Raw genomic sequence first — 17,856 nt, 5'->3', positions numbered from 1 at the left:
AGTATGAAATGTGCAGGCACTTGACGACGATCCCGCGCCTACCCTCTCCCCACACGGCAAACCTCAGCCGGCCACAGGTCCTGCCGCAAGCACACCTGCTCGCTCCGGCCGCGCGCGCGTTAGCCACGCGTCGGAAGGCGGGGCCGCCGCCGCCGCCGCCGCCACCTTGTCCTCCGCCTCCCTCCGCGCCGCCGCCTCCTTCCGCCGCTGCTCCTCCGCCATCAGAGACGCGATCCCGCTCGGCGGCTTGGCCTTGCCAGCGCCGCCGCCGCCGCCGCCGCCGCCGCCGCCGCCGCCGCCGCCGCCGCCGCTGGTGCCCGCGCCGTCGTCCGCGCCGAAGAGAGACGCGCCTCCCGCCGCGAGTGGGGCGGCGAGCCTCGCCTTGCCCTTGGAGGGGCCGCCGCCGCCGCCGAGGGAGAGGGCAACCTTTTGGTCGGGGTCTGTGCGCTGCAGCTCGGTGGCGGAAGGGGCGAGGGCGCCGTCGCCGAGCGCCTCACGAGCCGCCTTCGCCTGCCGCATCAGGTCGCGCTCGTGCCTCTCCGACGAGTCGAGCTCGGTCCGCTCGCGCTTCGCTCGCTCCTCCAGCTTGCGCAGCTTCTCGGGGTCGCGGTCGACATACGTCACGAACCAGCCCTTCTCGGTCTCGTCGACCTCGCACTTGCCCTCGCGGCCGAGGTACATGATGAAGTCGGTCAGCGTCTCCCATATCGTCGAGTTCATGTGGAAGTGGTGCCGGTTCGCAATGTACTCGCGGTAGACGACGTTTGCGCTGCACCGCTGCGAGCGCGCCTTGCGGCCAATGATCTCCATCATCCCTTCCTCAAACTCGCGCGAGAATTCGTCCATGTACTTGCCCGAGTTCTCCGAGAACATCGCCATTTGCCGCTGGTGCGACTCCGACATGCAGTGGCACTTGAACCCGTTCTCGTCGCGGCACTGCTTGTTGCACATCTGGCAGTACCATCGCAGCTTCTGCAGCCCCTTCGCCTTGATGCGGTTGGCGATCGACTTGGGCGCGAGGAAGCCGCCATTCTTGTCCGCCTTGCCCATCTGGCGAGCCGGTGCCCGCGTGCAGTCGCGTGCAGTCCGAGCAGCGCCGCGGTGCGCACAACAGGGTGTGCGAAAAGAATTTTACCCCAACGACACTAGACGCGAAAAGAATTTGCCGCGGAACGCCAAAAAGAATTTTGGAATGCACTCCACGACACTAGGCACGGGAAATCCCTGTGTGGTAGCGGCGTGCCGTCCACCCATCCCTCCCTTGGGTGCCTGTTTTCTTTCTTTCTTACTAGGCAGCAGGACTGGCGTGCAACACTGCGAAAAGAATTTAGGAAATCTCCCTCGCACAACACGAGGCACGGGACTAGTGTTGTGTGCGCAAAGAAAGCAGAAAACCGGGGTGGCGGCGTGCCGTCCTCCCAGGCTCTCTGTTTTCTTTCTTTCTTTGTGTGCGTCTTTTCATTCTTTGAACGGAGTGACCAAGCACTGGAGAGAGAGGTGGGAGCAGATTGCCAGGAGAGGTCGAATCCGTTCGGGTCGAGCCTCCTCTCTACACAAGAAGCATCTTACCAAGAAGCTGGGTGTGCGCCTTCTCGCGCCGGCCCTGCTCCTCGCGCCTGCCTGCCGCCCGGTTCCTCTCTTCCCAAGAACGGTTCCTCTCTTACCAAGAAGCATGGGTGTGCGCCTTCTCGCGCCGGCCCTGCTCCTCGTGCTTGCCTGCCGCCCGGTTGCTGGCGGGCACTGTGGCGGAAATGGCGCAGACTGCTCCAAATGCGTGAGTGACAGCCGCGGCTCGCCTTGCTCCTTCTGCGACGGTCGTTGCCAAATGGCGTGGGACGCCTGCGAGACTGACGCTATCACCAGCAGTGCGGCGTGCCCCGCCTACGAATACATTCCTCCCCCAGGCCCCGACTTCTTTATCGACGTGAGTGAAAGACTCGCCTCCAATCCAGCGCAGCTAAACTACGGCGTGGCAGTGACTGACACTGACGGCGATGGCAACTTTGAGTTCGTCGTGGCTGGATATGGAGCCGCCAACCAAGCCTTCGAGTGGGACGGGAGCAGCTACCAGGATATTGCGCTCAGCAGCCCGACCCTCCAGGACGCCGAGCACCGCGCCATTGGTGTGGCTGCGTGTGACATTGACGGCGACGGGCACGAGGAGTTGTATGTGCTCAACACGGACCAGTACTCGGGCTCGACCTCAACGTCAGACAAGCTGATCGACTTCGACGACGCGAGGAGGGAGCACGTCGAGCTCTTCGCCCTCCCACAGAACCAGGGCACCGCTAATTACGTCGCTGGACGCTCGTGCGCCTGCGTCGATCGGCACGCAGATGGTAAATTCGGGATCATGGTTGCAAATTATGGAGGTGCGATGAAGCTCTTCGAGGCTGGCAGCGACGGGCGTACGCTCATAGACGTGGCGCCAGAAGCGGGGGTCGATCTCACGACGGGAGGGCGAGCTCTCGTGGCCGGCCCGATCCTCTCCTCCAACGTGGACATCTTTGCAAACAACGAGGGTTGGAATGGTGGGCGGCAGTTGGCCGCGCGAGAAGGCACGGTGAATACCAGCGCACATCGACACAGGCGGCGGCTGGGACACAGAGCCAACTTCATGTTTAGGAACAACGGCGACGGCACCTTTAGTGACATGGCTCAAGCAGTGGGGCTCGACGACCCAAACTACACTGGGCGCGGGACAGCACTGTTTGATGCAAACGGAGACGGCCTCGTGGACATCGTCTACGGGAATTGGAACGGAGAGCACCGGCTGTTCGAGCAGTCACGCGACACAGCGGGTGGGGCGAGCTTCACGGACAAGGCCCCTGCCGCCATGGCCGAGGCGTCCCCTATACGAACCGTCATCGTCGCCGACTTTGACAACGATGGATACGAGGAGATATTCTGGAACAACATACCCGGAGAGAATCGGCTCTTTCGCCGGCTTCCTACCGACGAGGACTGGACCCTCATCAACGCTGGCGCCGCCGTGGACACTGACGGCCACGGCACCGGCGCCGCTGTGGCAGACCTGGATGGCGACGGGCTGCTTGAGCTGTTGGTGAGCCACGGAGAGTCTCAAGCGCAGCCGCTCTCGCTCTTCAGCCCGGCGCTTGGCCGCGACAACCATTACTTGCGAGTGATGCCGCTGACCACGCACGGCGCTCCTGCGCGCGGTGCTGTGGTTAGGCTAACGGCTTCGGGCCGCACGCAGATGCGCATCATCGACGCTGGCTCGGGATATCTTTGCCAGATGGAGCCCGTCGCTCACTTTGGGCTTGGACCTGTCACGGCCGTAGAGTCTATTGACGTGGTTTGGCCCGGAGGCACTTGCCTTCATGTCCAGAGGCCCGCCGTCGATGAGCTTCACACGGTGCCGTTTCCCGACGGTCAGAGAGCCTCCGATGGCTGCGTGGAGCTTTCTCCGAGGGCGCGAACACGCAAGTCGGTGGCAACGACACTGGCATGGTCCATCCCGATGAGCCCAGGCGAGATGACGGCCGAGGTCGGACAGGTCATCACCTTTGCGTGGAGTGGCTATCACAATGTGGTTATGTCACTCTCGAAGACAGACTTCGACAGCTGCGTGCTAGACGGGCAGCAGCTGGTGGCACCGTCAAGCGGAGGAAGGCTGTCCATCACAATGGATCAACCAGGCACGTTTTACTACATCTGCTCGGTGGGGTTCCACTGCATGGCCGGTCAAAAGATCGCGATCACCGTGGCAGGACCCCTATTGCCGTCGCCGCCGCCGCCGCCGCCGCCGCCCTCCATCGCAGCCATCGTGGCGGCGAGCCCATCGCACCAGACCCTCGAGGCCGCGCTCGTCGCCGCTGAGCTCGTCGGCGCACTCGACGGCGACGGCCCCTTCACCGTCTTCGCTCCGACGGACGCCGCCTTCAGCGCGCTGCCCGCCGGCACCCTCGACGCGTTGCTCGCCGACCCGTCCGGCGCGCTGACGAGCGTGCTCCTGTACCACGTCGTCTCGGGGCAGGGCGTGCTGTCGACACAGCTCACGAGCGGCGAGATCGCGACGGCCGCCGGCGAGATGGCGGTGGCTCGAGTCACGAGCTCGGGCGTCTTCATCAACGATGCACAGGTGACCGTCGCCGACATCATTGCGCGCAACGGCGTGGTCCATGTCATCGACAGGGTGCTCACGCCGCCGCCGTCGCCGCCGCCCTCCATCGCAGCCATCGTGGCGGCGAGCCCATCGCACCAGACCCTCGAGGCCGCGCTCGTCGCCGCTGAGCTCGTCGGCGCACTCGACGGCGACGGCCCCTTCACCGTCTTCGCTCCGACGGACGCCGCCTTCAGCGCGCTGCCCGCCGGCACCCTCGACGCGTTGCTCGCCGACCCGTCCGGCGCGCTGACGAGCGTGCTCCTGTACCACGTCGTCTCGGGGCAGGGCGTGCTGTCGACACAGCTCACGAGCGGCGAGATCGCGACGGCCGCCGGCGAGATGGCGGTGGCTCGAGTCACGAGCTCGGGCGTCTTCATCAACGATGCACAGGTGACCGTCGCCGACATCATTGCGCGCAACGGCGTGGTCCATGTCATCGACAGGGTGCTCACGCCGCCGCCGTCGCCGCCGCCGCCCCTGCCGCCGCCGCCGCCGCCCTCCATCGCAGCCATCGTGGCGGCGAGCCCATCGCACCAGACCCTCGAGGCCGCGCTCGTCGCCGCTGAGCTCGTCGGCGCACTCGACGGCGACGGCCCCTTCACCGTCTTCGCTCCGACGGACGCCGCCTTCAGCGCGCTGCCCGCCGGCACCCTCGACGCGTTGCTCGCCGACCCGTCCGGCGCGCTGACGAGCGTGCTCCTGTACCACGTCGTCTCGGGGCAGGGCGTGCTGTCGACACAGCTCACGAGCGGCGAGATCGAGACGGCCGCCGGCGAGATGGCGGTGGCTCGAGTCACGAGCTCGGGCGTCTTGGCCGCTTCAAGACGAGCGCCATGGCCGAGGGCGCGATCGAAGGCGCGCAGCTGTGCGGATACAGGGTGGCGTAAAGTCTTGTGTCATCTGACTCGCGCTCCGTGCGTGTGCGCAGGCAGTGCGGCCATGTACGAAGTGGCATCGCCCTACGAGACCCACTTTGCGTTCTCGCGCTTCGAGGCCGATGAGGCGGCAGACCCCAGCAAGGAGCTGGAGGGGGAAGCCGACGCCTCCGCCTTTGTTTAAGCCTTTGAGGCCGCGATGGAAGAATGAGCAGCTCACCTGAGCACACTCGAGACTGCCTCTGGCGGCGTGCGGCGTGTGTGGTGTGGTGTGTATCGCGCGGGGGGGTCGTGTTCGGTGTTGCGCGTGTGCGAGCACCACAGAGAGGGGCGAACCATGAGCATGACCCGACACCCGTCTCGGCCAGCGCGATGATAAATAAGAAAACGGACACCTCTACTGTGAGATGGGTGAAAAGGAACAGGTCCCCGCCCGTGCGATCTTTGTGCAGGGTTCTTTGTGGGTGTGTGGTCGGCGACTAGCCGGGGTCGTCCTCCCGGTGGGGGACTAGCACTAGCCGTCTAGCACTAGCACTAGCCGTCTTCCACATGGTCCCTCGGGTCCCTGCTACTCTTAATGTCTTCGTACATCCTCCTGCTGATCTCCGCAACGTCCTGCTCCCTCCCTCGTCTCGCCCTGCGCGTCTGCTCCGCCTCCCCGTCGTCTGCCCTGCGTCGTCTGGCGACGGGTCATCCATAGTCGGTTGAGGTCGCCGCCCTCCTCGTGCCTCTTCCCAACATTCCCTCGGCGGCCGATGCCGTCTGCTCCGACTCCCCCATCTCCGGGTCTGCCCTGCTCTCGCCTGCGCTAGTTTCTGTTTCGTCATCACCGATGTCCGTCCTCTTCTTTCTCCTCTTCTTGTATGCTTTGTACATCGCGTCGATTCCTTTTCTCGTGAGCACCACCCTGAAGCCCGCCCAGCAGCTGAACCGCTCCCTAAGTCGAAGGAGCATCATCAGTCTCACCCACTTCGCTCGCTGCCCACTGTCTCCGCTCCCTCCCGCTTGAGCTGCCATCGCGGCCCTCGTCTTCGTCCCACTGGCTGCTGGCCTGTCCGCACGTTACCTCCGTTATCCCTCCTCCTCCGCGACTCCCTCAAGGCCGACCGGGCCTCCTCCCACCCAGCGAAGAGCTTCCTCAGCCACTCGATGTGTTCCTCTCTCTTCATTATGCGCGCGGTAGCCTCATCGTTGAGCTGGATCCACCTCTGCACCGCTCCCGTCGCCGCCTCGGCCACGACTTGCAAGTTCCTCGTGACCCCGGCGCCAAGGTCCCTCCGGCTCTTCTCCGAGCGGTCATCTACCAGTGCTGGCAACACCCCCCCGACTGCGGGGGCTAGCGCATCGTACCCGTCCTCATCCAGCACCCTATAGCGTGAGCCCTTCAGCGCAGCGACATGCGCCATCCTCAGCGTCTTCAGCGTATCCTTGGAGTCGGGTGCCGCCTGTGCTACTTTGCTGATCGCCGTCCCCGTCTGCGCTCGCGCTACTCTGAGGAACCATCTGGCCTGCTCCCTATTCCCCAGGCAGGCGCTGCTAAGCAAGTGCGCCATTGTCGCTCTAGGCGGGTTCTCATCTTCCTCGGTCCATTGCTGCGCGGCTTTCCGCATAGCCGCACGATCGGACACAGCGGGTCCGCTTTAGTGCCGCCCTCCTCGCCTGCTAGCTGCCGCACCCGCGCAGCACCCGCGCTCCCATGACGGTCTTTGTCACCACGTTATGATCATCCACGTCGGCGAATTCAATCTCGCGCTCGCCGTGCTGATCCTTGATCCGCTGACGCTTGTCCCATTTGTGTCTCGTTGTTCCCCTGACCACATCGCTCCACAGCGGCCCAGTCACACCCCCGCCGTGTGCGACCCCGCCGTGAGCCCCTCGCCGAGCCGTGCCAAAGTGAAAGAAAAAATATCTTCACGCCTTCTTTTTTTCTGTGATGCGTCAGACCGTCGCGGCCGTGGTGGGCTCCTTCCGGCTCACCTCTATCACTTCCCTTCGCCACGCAGCGAGCTCGGCGCGCAAGTCGAGCCGATCGTCTGTCGCGCCGGCGTGCCCCGCGCCCTCGACGTAGACGCACCGGCAGCGCGACACCTTGCAATCGAGAGGAACCCTGAAAAGGGTTGCTGGGTTCGATGTATCCGAGATGTAGCCGAGACAGGTCGAGACGCGGCCGAGAGAGGGTTCAGAAGGGTCGAGACAGGGTGGAGATGAGGCCGCGTGACTCAGACCTCGCGCTCGAAGCGTCGAGCCTCGTCCGCGGCAGGCACGCGGAGGTCGGCTGTCCCGGCCACGCACAGCACCGGGACCTGCAGCTCGGCCACCCGTCTGCCGGCGGCGAACGTGGGCTCCGCCCAGCCCTTGCGGTGCGAGGCCGTCGCCGGGGAGAGGGCGAGTCTTGCCGGCAGCGCGGTGACGACGCGCCAGGCGTACTTCGTCCGCGCCTCGCCGAGCAGAAGGGGCGACTTCTCTCCGGTGAGCAGCCGTCGGAAGGTGGATGCGACCTGCGCGGCGCCGAGCAGCTCGTGCGATTATAGCCGAGGTGCGGCCGAGGTGCGGCCGAGGTGCGGCCGAGGTGCGGCCGAGGTGCGGCCGAGGTGCGGCCGAGGTGCGGCCGAGGTGCGGCCGAGGTGCGGCCGAGGTGTAGCCGAGGGAGGGAGACCTGCGCGGCGTCGAGCAGCTCGTACGAGCTCAGCGTGAGGACTAGCTGGAGCAGAGCCGGCCACGGGCCGCGGTTCGAGACCAAGACAGAGTCTCTCCAGGTCAGGATCCGGTAGCCGAGCTTGCGGTGCCAGCCGGTCGCGGGGGAGACGAGCAACAGGCCGGACAGCTCCTGCGGCACGTCGAGCGCGACGTCGATGGCGACCCCGGACCCCATCGACTCTCCCAGCAGGAAGAGCTCGCGACCCTCGCCGACCGACCGCACCTCTTGCGACACGAGCGCCACCAGGTCGGCGTGGCTCGAGCGGTCGCCGGCCGGCACGCAGAGGGCGCGCACCGCGTACTCTTGTGCGAGCGACGGGAACTGCATCCACGCGGTGATTCCAGAGCCGTCCGCTCCAGGCAGCACGAGCAGGAGCGGCAGGGTGCCTGCGTCTGGGCGGGGCTCGTCGAGGCCAAACTCGAGGCAAGGGTCGAACCAGAACGGCGCATCCGCGGTGGCTGCCATGCGAGCCGTCCGGGCGCGAGCCGGCGTCGGGCTGCCGTACGCCAACAGCGCACCAGCCTGAAGGAGCCACATCCGGCGTTGTCGAGGGGCTACCTGCCAGCACGTGTTGATGCACGAGAGCACGCGTGGCGTACGCGAGGCGTCCGGTTGTGCGTAGGAGACAGTCTACAGATTGGCGGTCGCAGAATTCTTTTATCGATCAACACTTTCGATAGACCGAAAGTAAGATCGTTCGGTGCAGAAACCCCGGCCATGCCCATGTAACGCAATTGTGCTCGACTTTTTTGATTTTTTGGTCGAGAAGTGTCTCCAAGTCTTCTGGACCCATCGATGGCCGTCGCCTCGACGCCGCTCGTCGCGGCACCATCGTGCCCGGCCTGGGCGAAGCATCGTCGCGGGCGCCAGCCGCAGTTCGACGGCAAGCCGTGCGAGCCTGCCGAGGAGGAGGACATGTGGCTGTGCCTGGCCGACGGCCGCGCGCGCAGCACCGCCGACCTGAAGCGCCTGGCGACAGCCGCTCGGGTGCGAGCGAAACGAGCAGGAGATGCAGCCGCCGCGAACACGCGCGATCGGCAGGCGCGCGACCAGCGCCGCCGGCAGCGTGAGCAGCACGACCGGCGCGCAGCGCCGGCGGTCGCCAAGACCGTGCGCCCACAACGCGGCCAGTGCGGCTGCCCGGCGCACGCGGTGTGCGGCATGTGCGTCGACCAGGGCAAGCTCGCCGCGGCCGAGCAGGCGGCCATCGACCTGGAGACGCGCTTCCACGCCTCGACGAACGTCGTCATGGACCTGGAGCGGCCCGAGGACGAGACGGCGGCGCTGCTGCAGCGCTGCGTGCACGTCTCCGACGAGACGAAGCGGCGGCTGCTGGGCGAGTGGAGCGACGAGCGCATGGCGCACGCGCTGCCGCTGCACGCATGCGCCTCGTGCGGCGTGCGGGACCCGTCGCTGACGTACACGCGGGTTGACGTGTCGGCGCTGCCGCGTACTGTGTCTGTGCGCGTAGCCGGCGGCGAAGACGAGACGCGGCACGTGTTTGAGCTCTCGCCCGAGCAGTGCGCTAAGTATCGAGGTCTTCAAAACAAAAAGGTGCGCCTTGCGTTTCCCAACGGCGCGAGCAACGACCGAGAAAAGGAGTTGCGGTGTTGATCGCCGCGGGAGCCCTCTTATCCTCCTGCCTGCCTGCGCTGTTGGAGGGTCTGTGGTCTCGGTGGAGCTTCCCAGGATTTCGCAAAAAAAGAAAAACAGGCACGCACCGCGCCTCCACTCCCATCCCTCCCTTGTGAGGACATCTTTCTTTTTCCCTCTGCCTCGCGGAGAAAGCGCGGCTGCGGCGAATAGCAGGCAGGTTTGCCGCCCACCGGCTGGCCATTCGGACGTCGGACATGTGTCTCCTCTTGCTCAAGTGTTGGTGGTCGATGGTCTCGCGGATCGGCTCTCGCCGGCTGTGCGCCGCAGCACGGTTCCTCATTCCGCGGTATCGATCGACGCTCTTCTTCTCGGAAGTGCCACCAGGTGGATGCGCTCGCGTGGCACTCACCATCGACGACGGGATCTGCCGAGGCGAGGCCGCAGACTCTCTCGCGCCGGCGGTGGTGGAGCTGCTACAGCGACACGGCGCTCGCGCAACCTTCTTTGTGTGCTCCGACTACTGCTCGCCCGACGCGGCCGCCGCCCTGCTGGCGGCAGGCTGCGAGCTCGGCAACCACCTGAAGCGCGATCAGCCATACGCACTCGCCGCCGCAGACGCGTTTGAGGCGGATCTGCTCGAGTGCGATGAGCTCATCCGCCGCTGCCACGCAGAGACGCCGCCGCCGACCGGCGCGGCGGAGCGCGGCCGCTGGTACCGCTCACCGCAGGGCGTGCTGACACGCCGCATGCGCGACGTGCTCGCCCGGCAGCGCGGGATGGTGCACGTTCTCGGCGACGCCTACTGCGACGACTGGGCGGTGGACGACCCGGCCTTCATCTCGCGGACGCTGCTACGGATGGCGCAACCAGGCTCCATCATAATCATGCACATGCCGGAGGCAAAGTGTCGCCGCTGGTGCCTGGACGCGCTGCGGCTGCTGCTCGAGGGGCTGGGCGAGCGGGGCCTCGCCTGCGTGACGCTCTCGGAGCTGGCGGCCAGCTAGCTAGTAACTAAGCTTAAAAGCTAGCTTTTTTACTGCTGTTAAAAGACGACGAACAAACAGGGTGGTGCGCGCGAGAGGCAGAGGGGTCGCCCCGAGGCGCCCAGGGCGCGCGGGATAAGCTCGGCTCGCAGGCGTTGGAGGGTAACTAAGTGCCTCACCGCCGCACACCGGCGGTGCACGAGAGCGCCGACGCGGTCGGGGGGACGAGGCCGCGCCGCGGGTCGGCGGCGCAGAGCACGCCAGGCGGCGCGCAGCGCCAGCTGGAGCCTGGAGAGAGTGCCCCTGCGCGGTAAGTGAGTGACCGAGAGACGATCTCCGGTGCTCACCCGGGGACCCGGCACGGCGTGTGCCTCCTCCTCCTACTCAGACACTCAGGCACTCAGGCTTCACTCGGCCCAGATCTGGTTTAAAAGGACCCGATTTGGAATTTGTACCTTCTTTCTCGCTCTCCTGTTTACATACATATTCTAAGGTACTTATTTCTTCTCGCTTCTGAGTTGTTTTGCATTTGGGCGCGGCGGAGGAACGGCACACACGGCACACGGTATTTTCGCGACGTTCTTCGCTGCCCCTGCCGCCGTCCCTTGCCATCCGTCCGCCACGGTGCCGCTCGCGCGCGCCCGCCGGGCGGCGCCAACATAGTGTTGGAGTCGAGGTACCAGACGCCATCAACCTGCTCTGCGCCCTGAGCAAAGTCGAGGGCCTTTTCCCTCTCGGCCCGAGCCTGGGCGGCAGCGGCCTGGCGCGTACTGGGAGAGAAGGGAGAGGGGGCTGCCTCTCTCTCTCAGTGTACGTACTTTTAGCTTACTGGGAGAAAAGGGAGAGGGGGTTGTGTTCTCTAGGCCCCTAAGGGCCCTACGCGCGGCGTGAGAGCTCGGAAGCGAGCTTTGCACGGCGATCGAGGATGGCGCGGTTCACACCGCCCTTCAGCCTTCACCGAAGCGAACAAAACACAAATGACGTGTGAGTGTTCGAGTTTTTTGGTATTGAACGGATCTTACGCCGCCTGTAACCACTCTTTAAAGGTATTGCTAAAAATCTCTCTCTCTCCGGAGCAGAGAGATTTTTGAAAACCGAAGCGATGCCGATGGAGATGCGTTTTGGCCTGGTACACGTTATTCTTCCGATTCTATATTCCTTTTCGAAGCGATTTTCAGAGAGAGAGCTCTTCGGCTGAGGGCTAACAAGCTGCCGAGCCCAAATCACTGTGAGAGTCGTGATCTTGATTTTCAGCGATTTTCAGCTGGAATATGAAGAATATTTGAGAATATAGATAGATCTATTTGGAGCTGTATTCTTGTCATATTCGAGAATATAGACCCTGTTTTGGACAAGAATACGGAAAGAATACGGAAAAAGAATATAGATAGTACTTAGGCGAGAAAACGTGTACAGACAGGCCAAGCATGCGTTTTCCGCGTGGTGTGACACAAACGAGAGGCGGGAGTGGGGAGGGTACGCGATGCGGTCAACGCCCGAGCGTTGAGCCTTGCGCGCAAGGCGGTTGATCTTTCTGTATGCGGCTCTTAATAGTTCATAAAGAAAGAAAGAAAACAGACACGCCAAACGAGGGATGGGACGAGGACAGGGTCCCCACCTGCACGAGCAGGATTTTGGAAGAACGATCAGGGGGATAATAGTTCAGAAAGAAAGAAAGAAAGAAAACATACAACCCAAGGGAGGGATGGGAGAACGGCACGCCGCCACCACACAGGGATTTTTTAAGGAGAGGAGTGTGATGCGCTAGCCGTCGCCCACCCTGGGGAGTCTGCCTCTTCGTATCTCTTTTCGCAGTCTCTCGCCGCTTCTCGCTGCAACCTTCATGCCACCTCGCGGCCGTCCCACTCTCGTCGTTCTCTCCCTTGTCGCTTCCTCCTCTGTCGCGTCGTTCTCTTCTGCCTCGTCCTGCGGCGCCGCCGCCTGCCGGTCCCTTGTTCTCGCGGCTTCTTTCGTCTTCCTTTCGGCGTAACTCCGTCCTCCTCGCGGCGTATCCTGGCCCCTCAAGTCTATCGAGCTCGCCTCGCGCAAGGACCACATTTCTGACTCCCACTCCGATCATTTGCCTCCAGGTCATGTTGTTGCTCAGGTCCACTCTCTCTTCGAACACTCGATAATAGTTCATTCCCGTGCAAATAGAGCCGCCTCAGGGTATTTTATTTTAGTATTTTAGAGATTAGAGAAAATCCCGCCGTCTAACTGCCATGTCACGGCCGGTCGGCTGCAGCTCTCGCCTCGCTGGCGGCGCGGTCTGGTGCCGCGGCGCCCAGCTCTCCTGTGGGCTCGCGGCGGCTCGCCGCCGCGGTGCCGAACAATGTGATCAGTCCGGATTCGTCCCGGCGTGCCGCCGGTGCCACTTCTTCGCCGAAATTTTGCTCGACCTGTTTGTCGACAAAGTTGCCTCCGAGCTCCTGCTGCTCGACTGCGCGGCGGAACCGGCCCATCGCGGCTGAGACGTGATGCGCCGGCACCGGGGCAACGGCGCGGGACCATCCAGGCTCTCTCGAGCAACCTCAAATTTGGCTGATTTTGTGGATCTCAACCCTGCTGCTCTCTGACCACAACCTCGCGGCCCGCTGCGCGGCTCTCCGAGCGCGAGAGGAGTCGTCTACGAGGCGGCGGCGAGCGCAGGCGGCGGCGGCGCGGCGGCGCGGCGGCGGATCGCGGCGCAGACAACGGCAGCAATCTGGCTGCTGATTGCTGCTGCAGCAGCTGCTGCTGCGGCTGCTGCTCCGCTGCCGCTGATTGTGGACACGATTCCCCCGATAACCCTGCCCGCCCGCTCCGCCCCGCCCGCCCGCCGCTCCCCGCTTGCTCGCCCGCCCGCCCGCCCGCCCGCCCGCCCGCCCGCCCGCCCGCCCGCCCGACCACCCATTCCCATCACCTTCTCACATACCTTCATATAGGCGCTCGAGACCTCCTCTCGCTGCCTACTCGCTGCCTCGAGGGAGGAGGGGAAGACGTAGGGCTGCATGCGCGCCTTCCAACGGAGGCCCCTCCCCGAAAGGCAAGTGTTAGCCACAAGAAACCGAGACCCCTCCCCACCGCCCTGATCCCCCCACCCCCTTGCTCCCCTCCCCCCCTCGGGAGGGCCGAACTGAGGCGCCCGTGGGGACCCCGCACTTCCCTTCCCCCCTCGGAGGGCCGGACTGAGGCGTCGAGGGCCCCGCTCTTTCCCTCGCATAGCGGCCACTCTTCGGATCGCTGGTCGAGCGACCCGGGGGATGCCCCGCGCGCCTGACCCAGGCGCGAAAACGAATCTGCGAGGCGTGGCCGCTCACGCGGCCCGATGGGGAGGAACGGGGCGAGCCCCCTCCAACCCACCCGCGCTAGGTCCTGGGTGACGTAGGGGAAACCCGGCGAGCCTCGGGAACTAGCCGGGGCAGTCGGAGAAGGGGCAACTCCGTGCACTGACGGTCGGCCGTCAGAAAACACGCCTCCGTGGCTCGGGTTACACCAATCCTCGCTACCCAACGCGGCCAAAGGATATCCACCTCGAGAACCTCGAGACGGTATTTTATTCGACCCGACTCGCCCGATTTTCCGTCTGCTTGCGAGGATGGCCGAAGTCTCCCTCGCTCAGGCCACCTGCAAATTCATCGACGAATGCCCGACTCCCTTCCACCTCTGCGCCGAGACGGGCGCGCTGCTAAAGGCGGCGGGCTTCACCGAGATTGCGGAGGACGGCGCTTGGCGGCCTCTACTGAAGCCCGGCGGCAGCTACTTTTATACACGCGCCGGCACGACGCTGGTGGCTTTCCACGTCGGCGCGGCCTTCGAGGCGGGGAACGGTATTAACGTCGTCGGCGGGCACACAGATAGCCCCGTGCTGAAGCTCAAGCCGTCTTCGAAGAAGAGCGCTCACGGCTACCTGCAGTTGAACGTCGAGACGTACGGCGGCGGGCTGTGGCACACGTGGTTCGACCGCGAGCTCACCCTCGCGGGCTCGGTGATCGTCAAGCAGGCTGACGGATCGTTCGCCCGCCGCCTCCTCTTTGTGCGCCGGCCTCTGATGCGGGTGCCGCAGACACTTCCGAGACACCTTCCCTCGCCGCCCGTCCGCCCGCCACCGTCTCCAACCCGCCGCTTGCACGTCCACACGCCTACCCAACCTCCGCCTCCGCTCTGCCGCCCTCGGCACGTCCACCGACGCGCCCGCTGGACACGTCCACGACACTGACGCGCCCGCTGGACACGTCCACGACGCACCCGCAGGTGCCGAGCCTCTGCATCCACCTGCGCACCGCCGAGGAGAGGGAGAAGTTCGCACCAAACAAGGAGACGCACCTCGCGCCGATCCTCGCGTGCGCGGTGAGCGAGGCGCTCAACGCCGACAAGCCGTCCGCCTCCTCGCTCGGGGGGCGCCATGCGCCCGAGCTGCTGCGGGTCATTGGGGAGGAGCTCGGCTGCGCTCCAGGCGCTCTCCTCCCGGCCCTCTCTCCAGCGCCTCCCTCTGCCGGCGCCTCTCGCTAGCGCCTCTCTCGCACTCTCCCTGCGACCTCAGGCGACGTGCTCGACTTCGACCTCACGCTGTGCGACACGCAGCCGTCCGCGACGTGGGGGCTGGCGAGATCTAGCCGAGATCAGCCGAGATTAGCCGAGATCAGCCGAGACTACGCCCGCGATTGGGGAGTGGCGCCGCGCGTCTCTGCCTGCGCTGCGCGTCGTGGACGTGTCGTGGACGTGTCCGGTAGGCGGACGAGTTTCTCTCTGCGCCGCGACTCGACAACCAGCTCACCTGCTACCTCGCCATGCTCGCGCTGATCGACCACGCCAAGGAGGCGCCGCCCTCGCAGCCGGACGTGGCGATGATCGCCCTGTTCGACCACGAGGAGGTGGGTTCTGGCTCGGCGCAGGGCGCCTGCTCGACGGTGAGGAACGTCGCGCTGCAGCGGGTCTCGGAACTTTCTCGGACCCTCCTCGGACCCTTCCCGCAGGTGATGAGCGACGCGCTGCAGCGGGTCTCGTCCTGCTTTGCGCCCGACGAGCGACACGCGAGCGTGGAGGCGCTCAGCAAGACGGCGCGGCGCTCCTTTCTGATGGCCGCGGACCTGGCGCACGCCGTCCACCCAAACTACGCAGAGAAGCACGAGAAGGCTCGCGCGGCGGAGTCGACCAGGGCGTGGCCGCCATTCACACCGCACGTCAGTGGCTGGTGTGTGATCAGGAGCGCGCCATGCTTACCCCTCTCTATCTCACGAGGTGAAGGCGTGCCTCACTTTCTTTTTGTGTGTCTGCAGGAGCACGCGCCCAAGCTCAACAGCGGGACCGTCATCAAGTCGAATGACAACCAGCGCTACGCCACGAACGACGCGACCGGCTTCGTCGTGCGAGATAGAGCCGAGATAGAGCCGAGATAGTGAGGCCGTTGAAATCTGCGCGGACTCTTCCAAGACACTCCCAAGACTCCGTGGCTGCGTAGACACTCTCCCTAGACACTCCAGCACTCTCCGGACACCCCCTTGACAGACAGTGCCCACGCGCCCAGACACCCTCGCGCGGCTCCTCCTCGGGTCATCGCGTGCAGCCTCGCGTCAGCCTCGCGCCCGCTTGCAGGTGCGTGAGCTCGCGCGGCTCGCCGGGCTGGCGGTGCAGGAGTTCATGGTCAAGAACGACTGCCCGTGCGGCTCCACCATCGGCCCGCTCATCTCGCAGTCGGTGAGGGGAGCATCTTCAAACACACTCCCGCGGAGCCCCCTCTCGCCAGCCCTGTGCCTCGAGTCTCACGCCTTTGGCCCTGTCGAGTTCTGCCTCCCCCCCCCCCTCACCTCTCGCTCCCCCTCCTTCTCTTCGTAGACCGGGCTGCGCACCGTCGACATCGGCGCGCCCTGCCTCTCGATGCACTCGATCCGCGAGACGGTGCGGGTCACACTTGGAGCGACACACAGACACTCCAGATAAGGCACTCAGCCAGCGGGGCATGTCACAGGTCGGTGTCGCCGACGTCGAGAACTACCTCCAGCTGATGAAGGCCTTCTTCGGCCGGTTCGCGGAGCTCGAAGGCAAGTGCAACTTCGGCCTCGAATTTGGCGCCGTCCGGCTGGCCTCGATGAGCGTCTGCCAGCCGTCCGTGAAAGCACCGGCGGCGTGACCCCGCGGGTGCGCGCGGCGGTGTGGGTGGTGACGCGCCGGGCTTGGGGGTGGCTTGCAGAGGCTACCGTTGGCTGGCAAAGATACTGACGGTGGGCGCGAGAGACAGAGACGAGAGAGAGAGCCAGAACGCGAGAGACATAACTCATAAAAAGGTGCTAGGTGCTACGCCGGCCATAGGACTTAGGATCCCATTTACGGTTAAGCGGATGCCTGCTAGTGCTTTCTCCCCTTTTCGCTTTTGCACTCCTCGTACGGCTTTACAACATATCAAAGACGCCCCGTGGAATCCAATGCGCGCGCGTAGCTATGAAAGGGACCGCGGCCGCGGAACCGGCGGCGGACGGGGCTGGCGCGCAAGCGCCGGCCACCGTCGTGCCGCCGGAGAGATGCGCAGCGGACCCTGGAATCGCTCCGATCGCGTGCAACTGGAGGGCGCGGTGTGTGTCGCACGGTTGTTCGGTGCGTCGCAGGTCAGGCTGATAAGGACTGGCTACGCGACCATCGAGATCGAGCTGAAGAAAAAATTAGATATTCTTACCTTCTTGCCCCCCTCCGAGACTGGAGACAGTCACCACCCGTACACAGGAGAGATGGGAGTGCCCCCCGCCCCCGCTTGCCCTGCCTGCGCAGGATAGCGTGCCCCGAGACGGCGACACTTAGCGAGGGTCACTGCGCAAGGAGGGGGTGCGTCGACTTTTTATTTTTGCTTTATTTGTCCTCTCGGGGGAATGTTCCCTCGGCGCCCATGGCCTTCTGAGGTTTCGTACTAATGACGTCCTTCTTGGCACTTCGGGCGTCGGTGTGTGCGTATCTGTGGTGTCTAATTCCCCCGGTTTTTTATTATATTTTTATGCTATATAGGTCGCCACGTTTTGACCCCTCTCACTACTTGAAGCGATCTCTGGCTGGCTCCCTATCCGGAAACGGAGGGTGTCCGACTAGCTGGCCTCACCCATATCTTACCCCTTCTGCCCTCCCCTCCTCCGACCCCCCAGGCTAGATGGAGTAGTCACAGATAAGCCGGATGAAGATTCTGCCCCTCACAGCCCCTTACCCCTTCACCCCTCGCTGCTTGGTGTTTCTGAACACGTAGTCGTCCACGCTGTGGGGGTTGTGTGCGGGTTGTGTCTGGGAGGGAGGGAGTGAGGTGCAGGTTGCTCACCCACGGCACCGGGCCGGTGCTTGCACTTTGAATGCCGGGGGGCTCCTGCCCGTGTCCGGGCGTGGAGATGCGAGGGTCGCCCCCCCTTGCCTCACCACCTTGTGTGTGTGGAGACGTTTACCTTACCTTACCTTACCTCGGACTCCTCGACCGCTCGAGCGTTCGCGCCGGGGCCCGGGGCCTCGGAGCCTCGGACCCAACACACGAAGGGGTCGAGGCTCCTGGGACAAGGCGAGAACGTGCACGAGCATGCAGTTCAGCGGAGGGGGGGGGGGGGGGGAGCCGAGGGGGCGAAGTCCCGACAC

General features: G+C 64.7%; 7 protein-coding genes across 7 annotated transcripts; 4 read left to right on the top strand and 3 right to left on the bottom strand.

Moving 5' to 3' along the window:
* Nucleotides 1-534: 534 nt before the first annotated feature.
* Nucleotides 535-1,011, bottom strand: EMIHUDRAFT_45067 (hypothetical protein; the record flags this gene model as incomplete). The annotated part of the gene is made up of 1 exon (XM_005777361.1): nucleotides 535-1,011. A coding segment is annotated over one exon (477 nt), but the record flags the coding sequence as incomplete, so codon positions are not given.
* An 814-nt stretch (nucleotides 1,012-1,825) lies between these two features.
* Nucleotides 1,826-3,388, top strand: EMIHUDRAFT_74002 (hypothetical protein; the record flags this gene model as incomplete). The annotated part of the gene is made up of 2 exons (XM_005777360.1): nucleotides 1,826-2,531; nucleotides 2,610-3,388. Coding segments are annotated over 2 exons (1,485 nt in total), but the record flags the coding sequence as incomplete, so codon positions are not given.
* Nucleotides 3,389-5,691: 2,303 nt separating this feature from the next.
* EMIHUDRAFT_238074 (hypothetical protein) lies at nucleotides 5,692-6,611 on the bottom strand (the record flags this gene model as incomplete). The annotated part of the gene is made up of 2 exons (XM_005777359.1): nucleotides 5,692-5,938; nucleotides 6,109-6,611. 2 exons carry the CDS (start codon nucleotides 6,609-6,611, stop codon nucleotides 5,692-5,694), a joined length of 750 nt encoding a protein of 249 aa, XP_005777416.1.
* Nucleotides 6,612-6,939: 328 nt separating this feature from the next.
* On the bottom strand, nucleotides 6,940-8,236 carry EMIHUDRAFT_115697 (hypothetical protein; the record flags this gene model as incomplete). Its single annotated transcript, XM_005777358.1, has 2 exons — nucleotides 6,940-7,089; nucleotides 7,739-8,236. The coding sequence occupies 2 exons, from the start codon at nucleotides 8,234-8,236 to the stop codon at nucleotides 6,940-6,942; spliced, it is 648 nt and encodes a 215-aa protein (XP_005777415.1).
* A 258-nt stretch (nucleotides 8,237-8,494) lies between these two features.
* EMIHUDRAFT_367510 (hypothetical protein) lies at nucleotides 8,495-9,253 on the top strand (the record flags this gene model as incomplete). Its single annotated transcript, XM_005777357.1, has 1 exon — nucleotides 8,495-9,253. A coding segment is annotated over one exon (759 nt), but the record flags the coding sequence as incomplete, so codon positions are not given.
* A 329-nt stretch (nucleotides 9,254-9,582) lies between these two features.
* Nucleotides 9,583-10,299, top strand: EMIHUDRAFT_238071 (hypothetical protein; the record flags this gene model as incomplete). The annotated part of the gene is made up of 2 exons (XM_005777356.1): nucleotides 9,583-9,801; nucleotides 10,024-10,299. The coding sequence occupies 2 exons, from the start codon at nucleotides 9,583-9,585 to the stop codon at nucleotides 10,297-10,299; spliced, it is 495 nt and encodes a 164-aa protein (XP_005777413.1).
* A 3,556-nt stretch (nucleotides 10,300-13,855) lies between these two features.
* Nucleotides 13,856-16,621, top strand: EMIHUDRAFT_430284 (hypothetical protein; the record flags this gene model as incomplete). The annotated part of the gene is made up of 10 exons (XM_005777355.1): nucleotides 13,856-14,314; nucleotides 14,512-14,682; nucleotides 14,770-14,852; nucleotides 14,904-14,928; nucleotides 14,991-15,167; nucleotides 15,234-15,392; nucleotides 15,537-15,623; nucleotides 15,853-15,954; nucleotides 16,093-16,155; nucleotides 16,226-16,621. 10 exons carry the CDS (start codon nucleotides 13,856-13,858, stop codon nucleotides 16,385-16,387), a joined length of 1,488 nt encoding a protein of 495 aa, XP_005777412.1. The 3' UTR covers nucleotides 16,388-16,621.
* Between the last annotated feature and the right edge of the window lie 1,235 nt (nucleotides 16,622-17,856).

Source organism: Emiliania huxleyi, assembly GCF_000372725.1.
Source record: "Emiliania huxleyi CCMP1516 unplaced genomic scaffold EMIHUscaffold_261, whole genome shotgun sequence".
In the NCBI taxonomy this organism is placed as follows: domain Eukaryota; phylum Haptophyta; order Isochrysidales; family Noelaerhabdaceae; genus Emiliania; species Emiliania huxleyi.
This window is presented reverse-complemented; position numbering and strand designations above follow the sequence as displayed.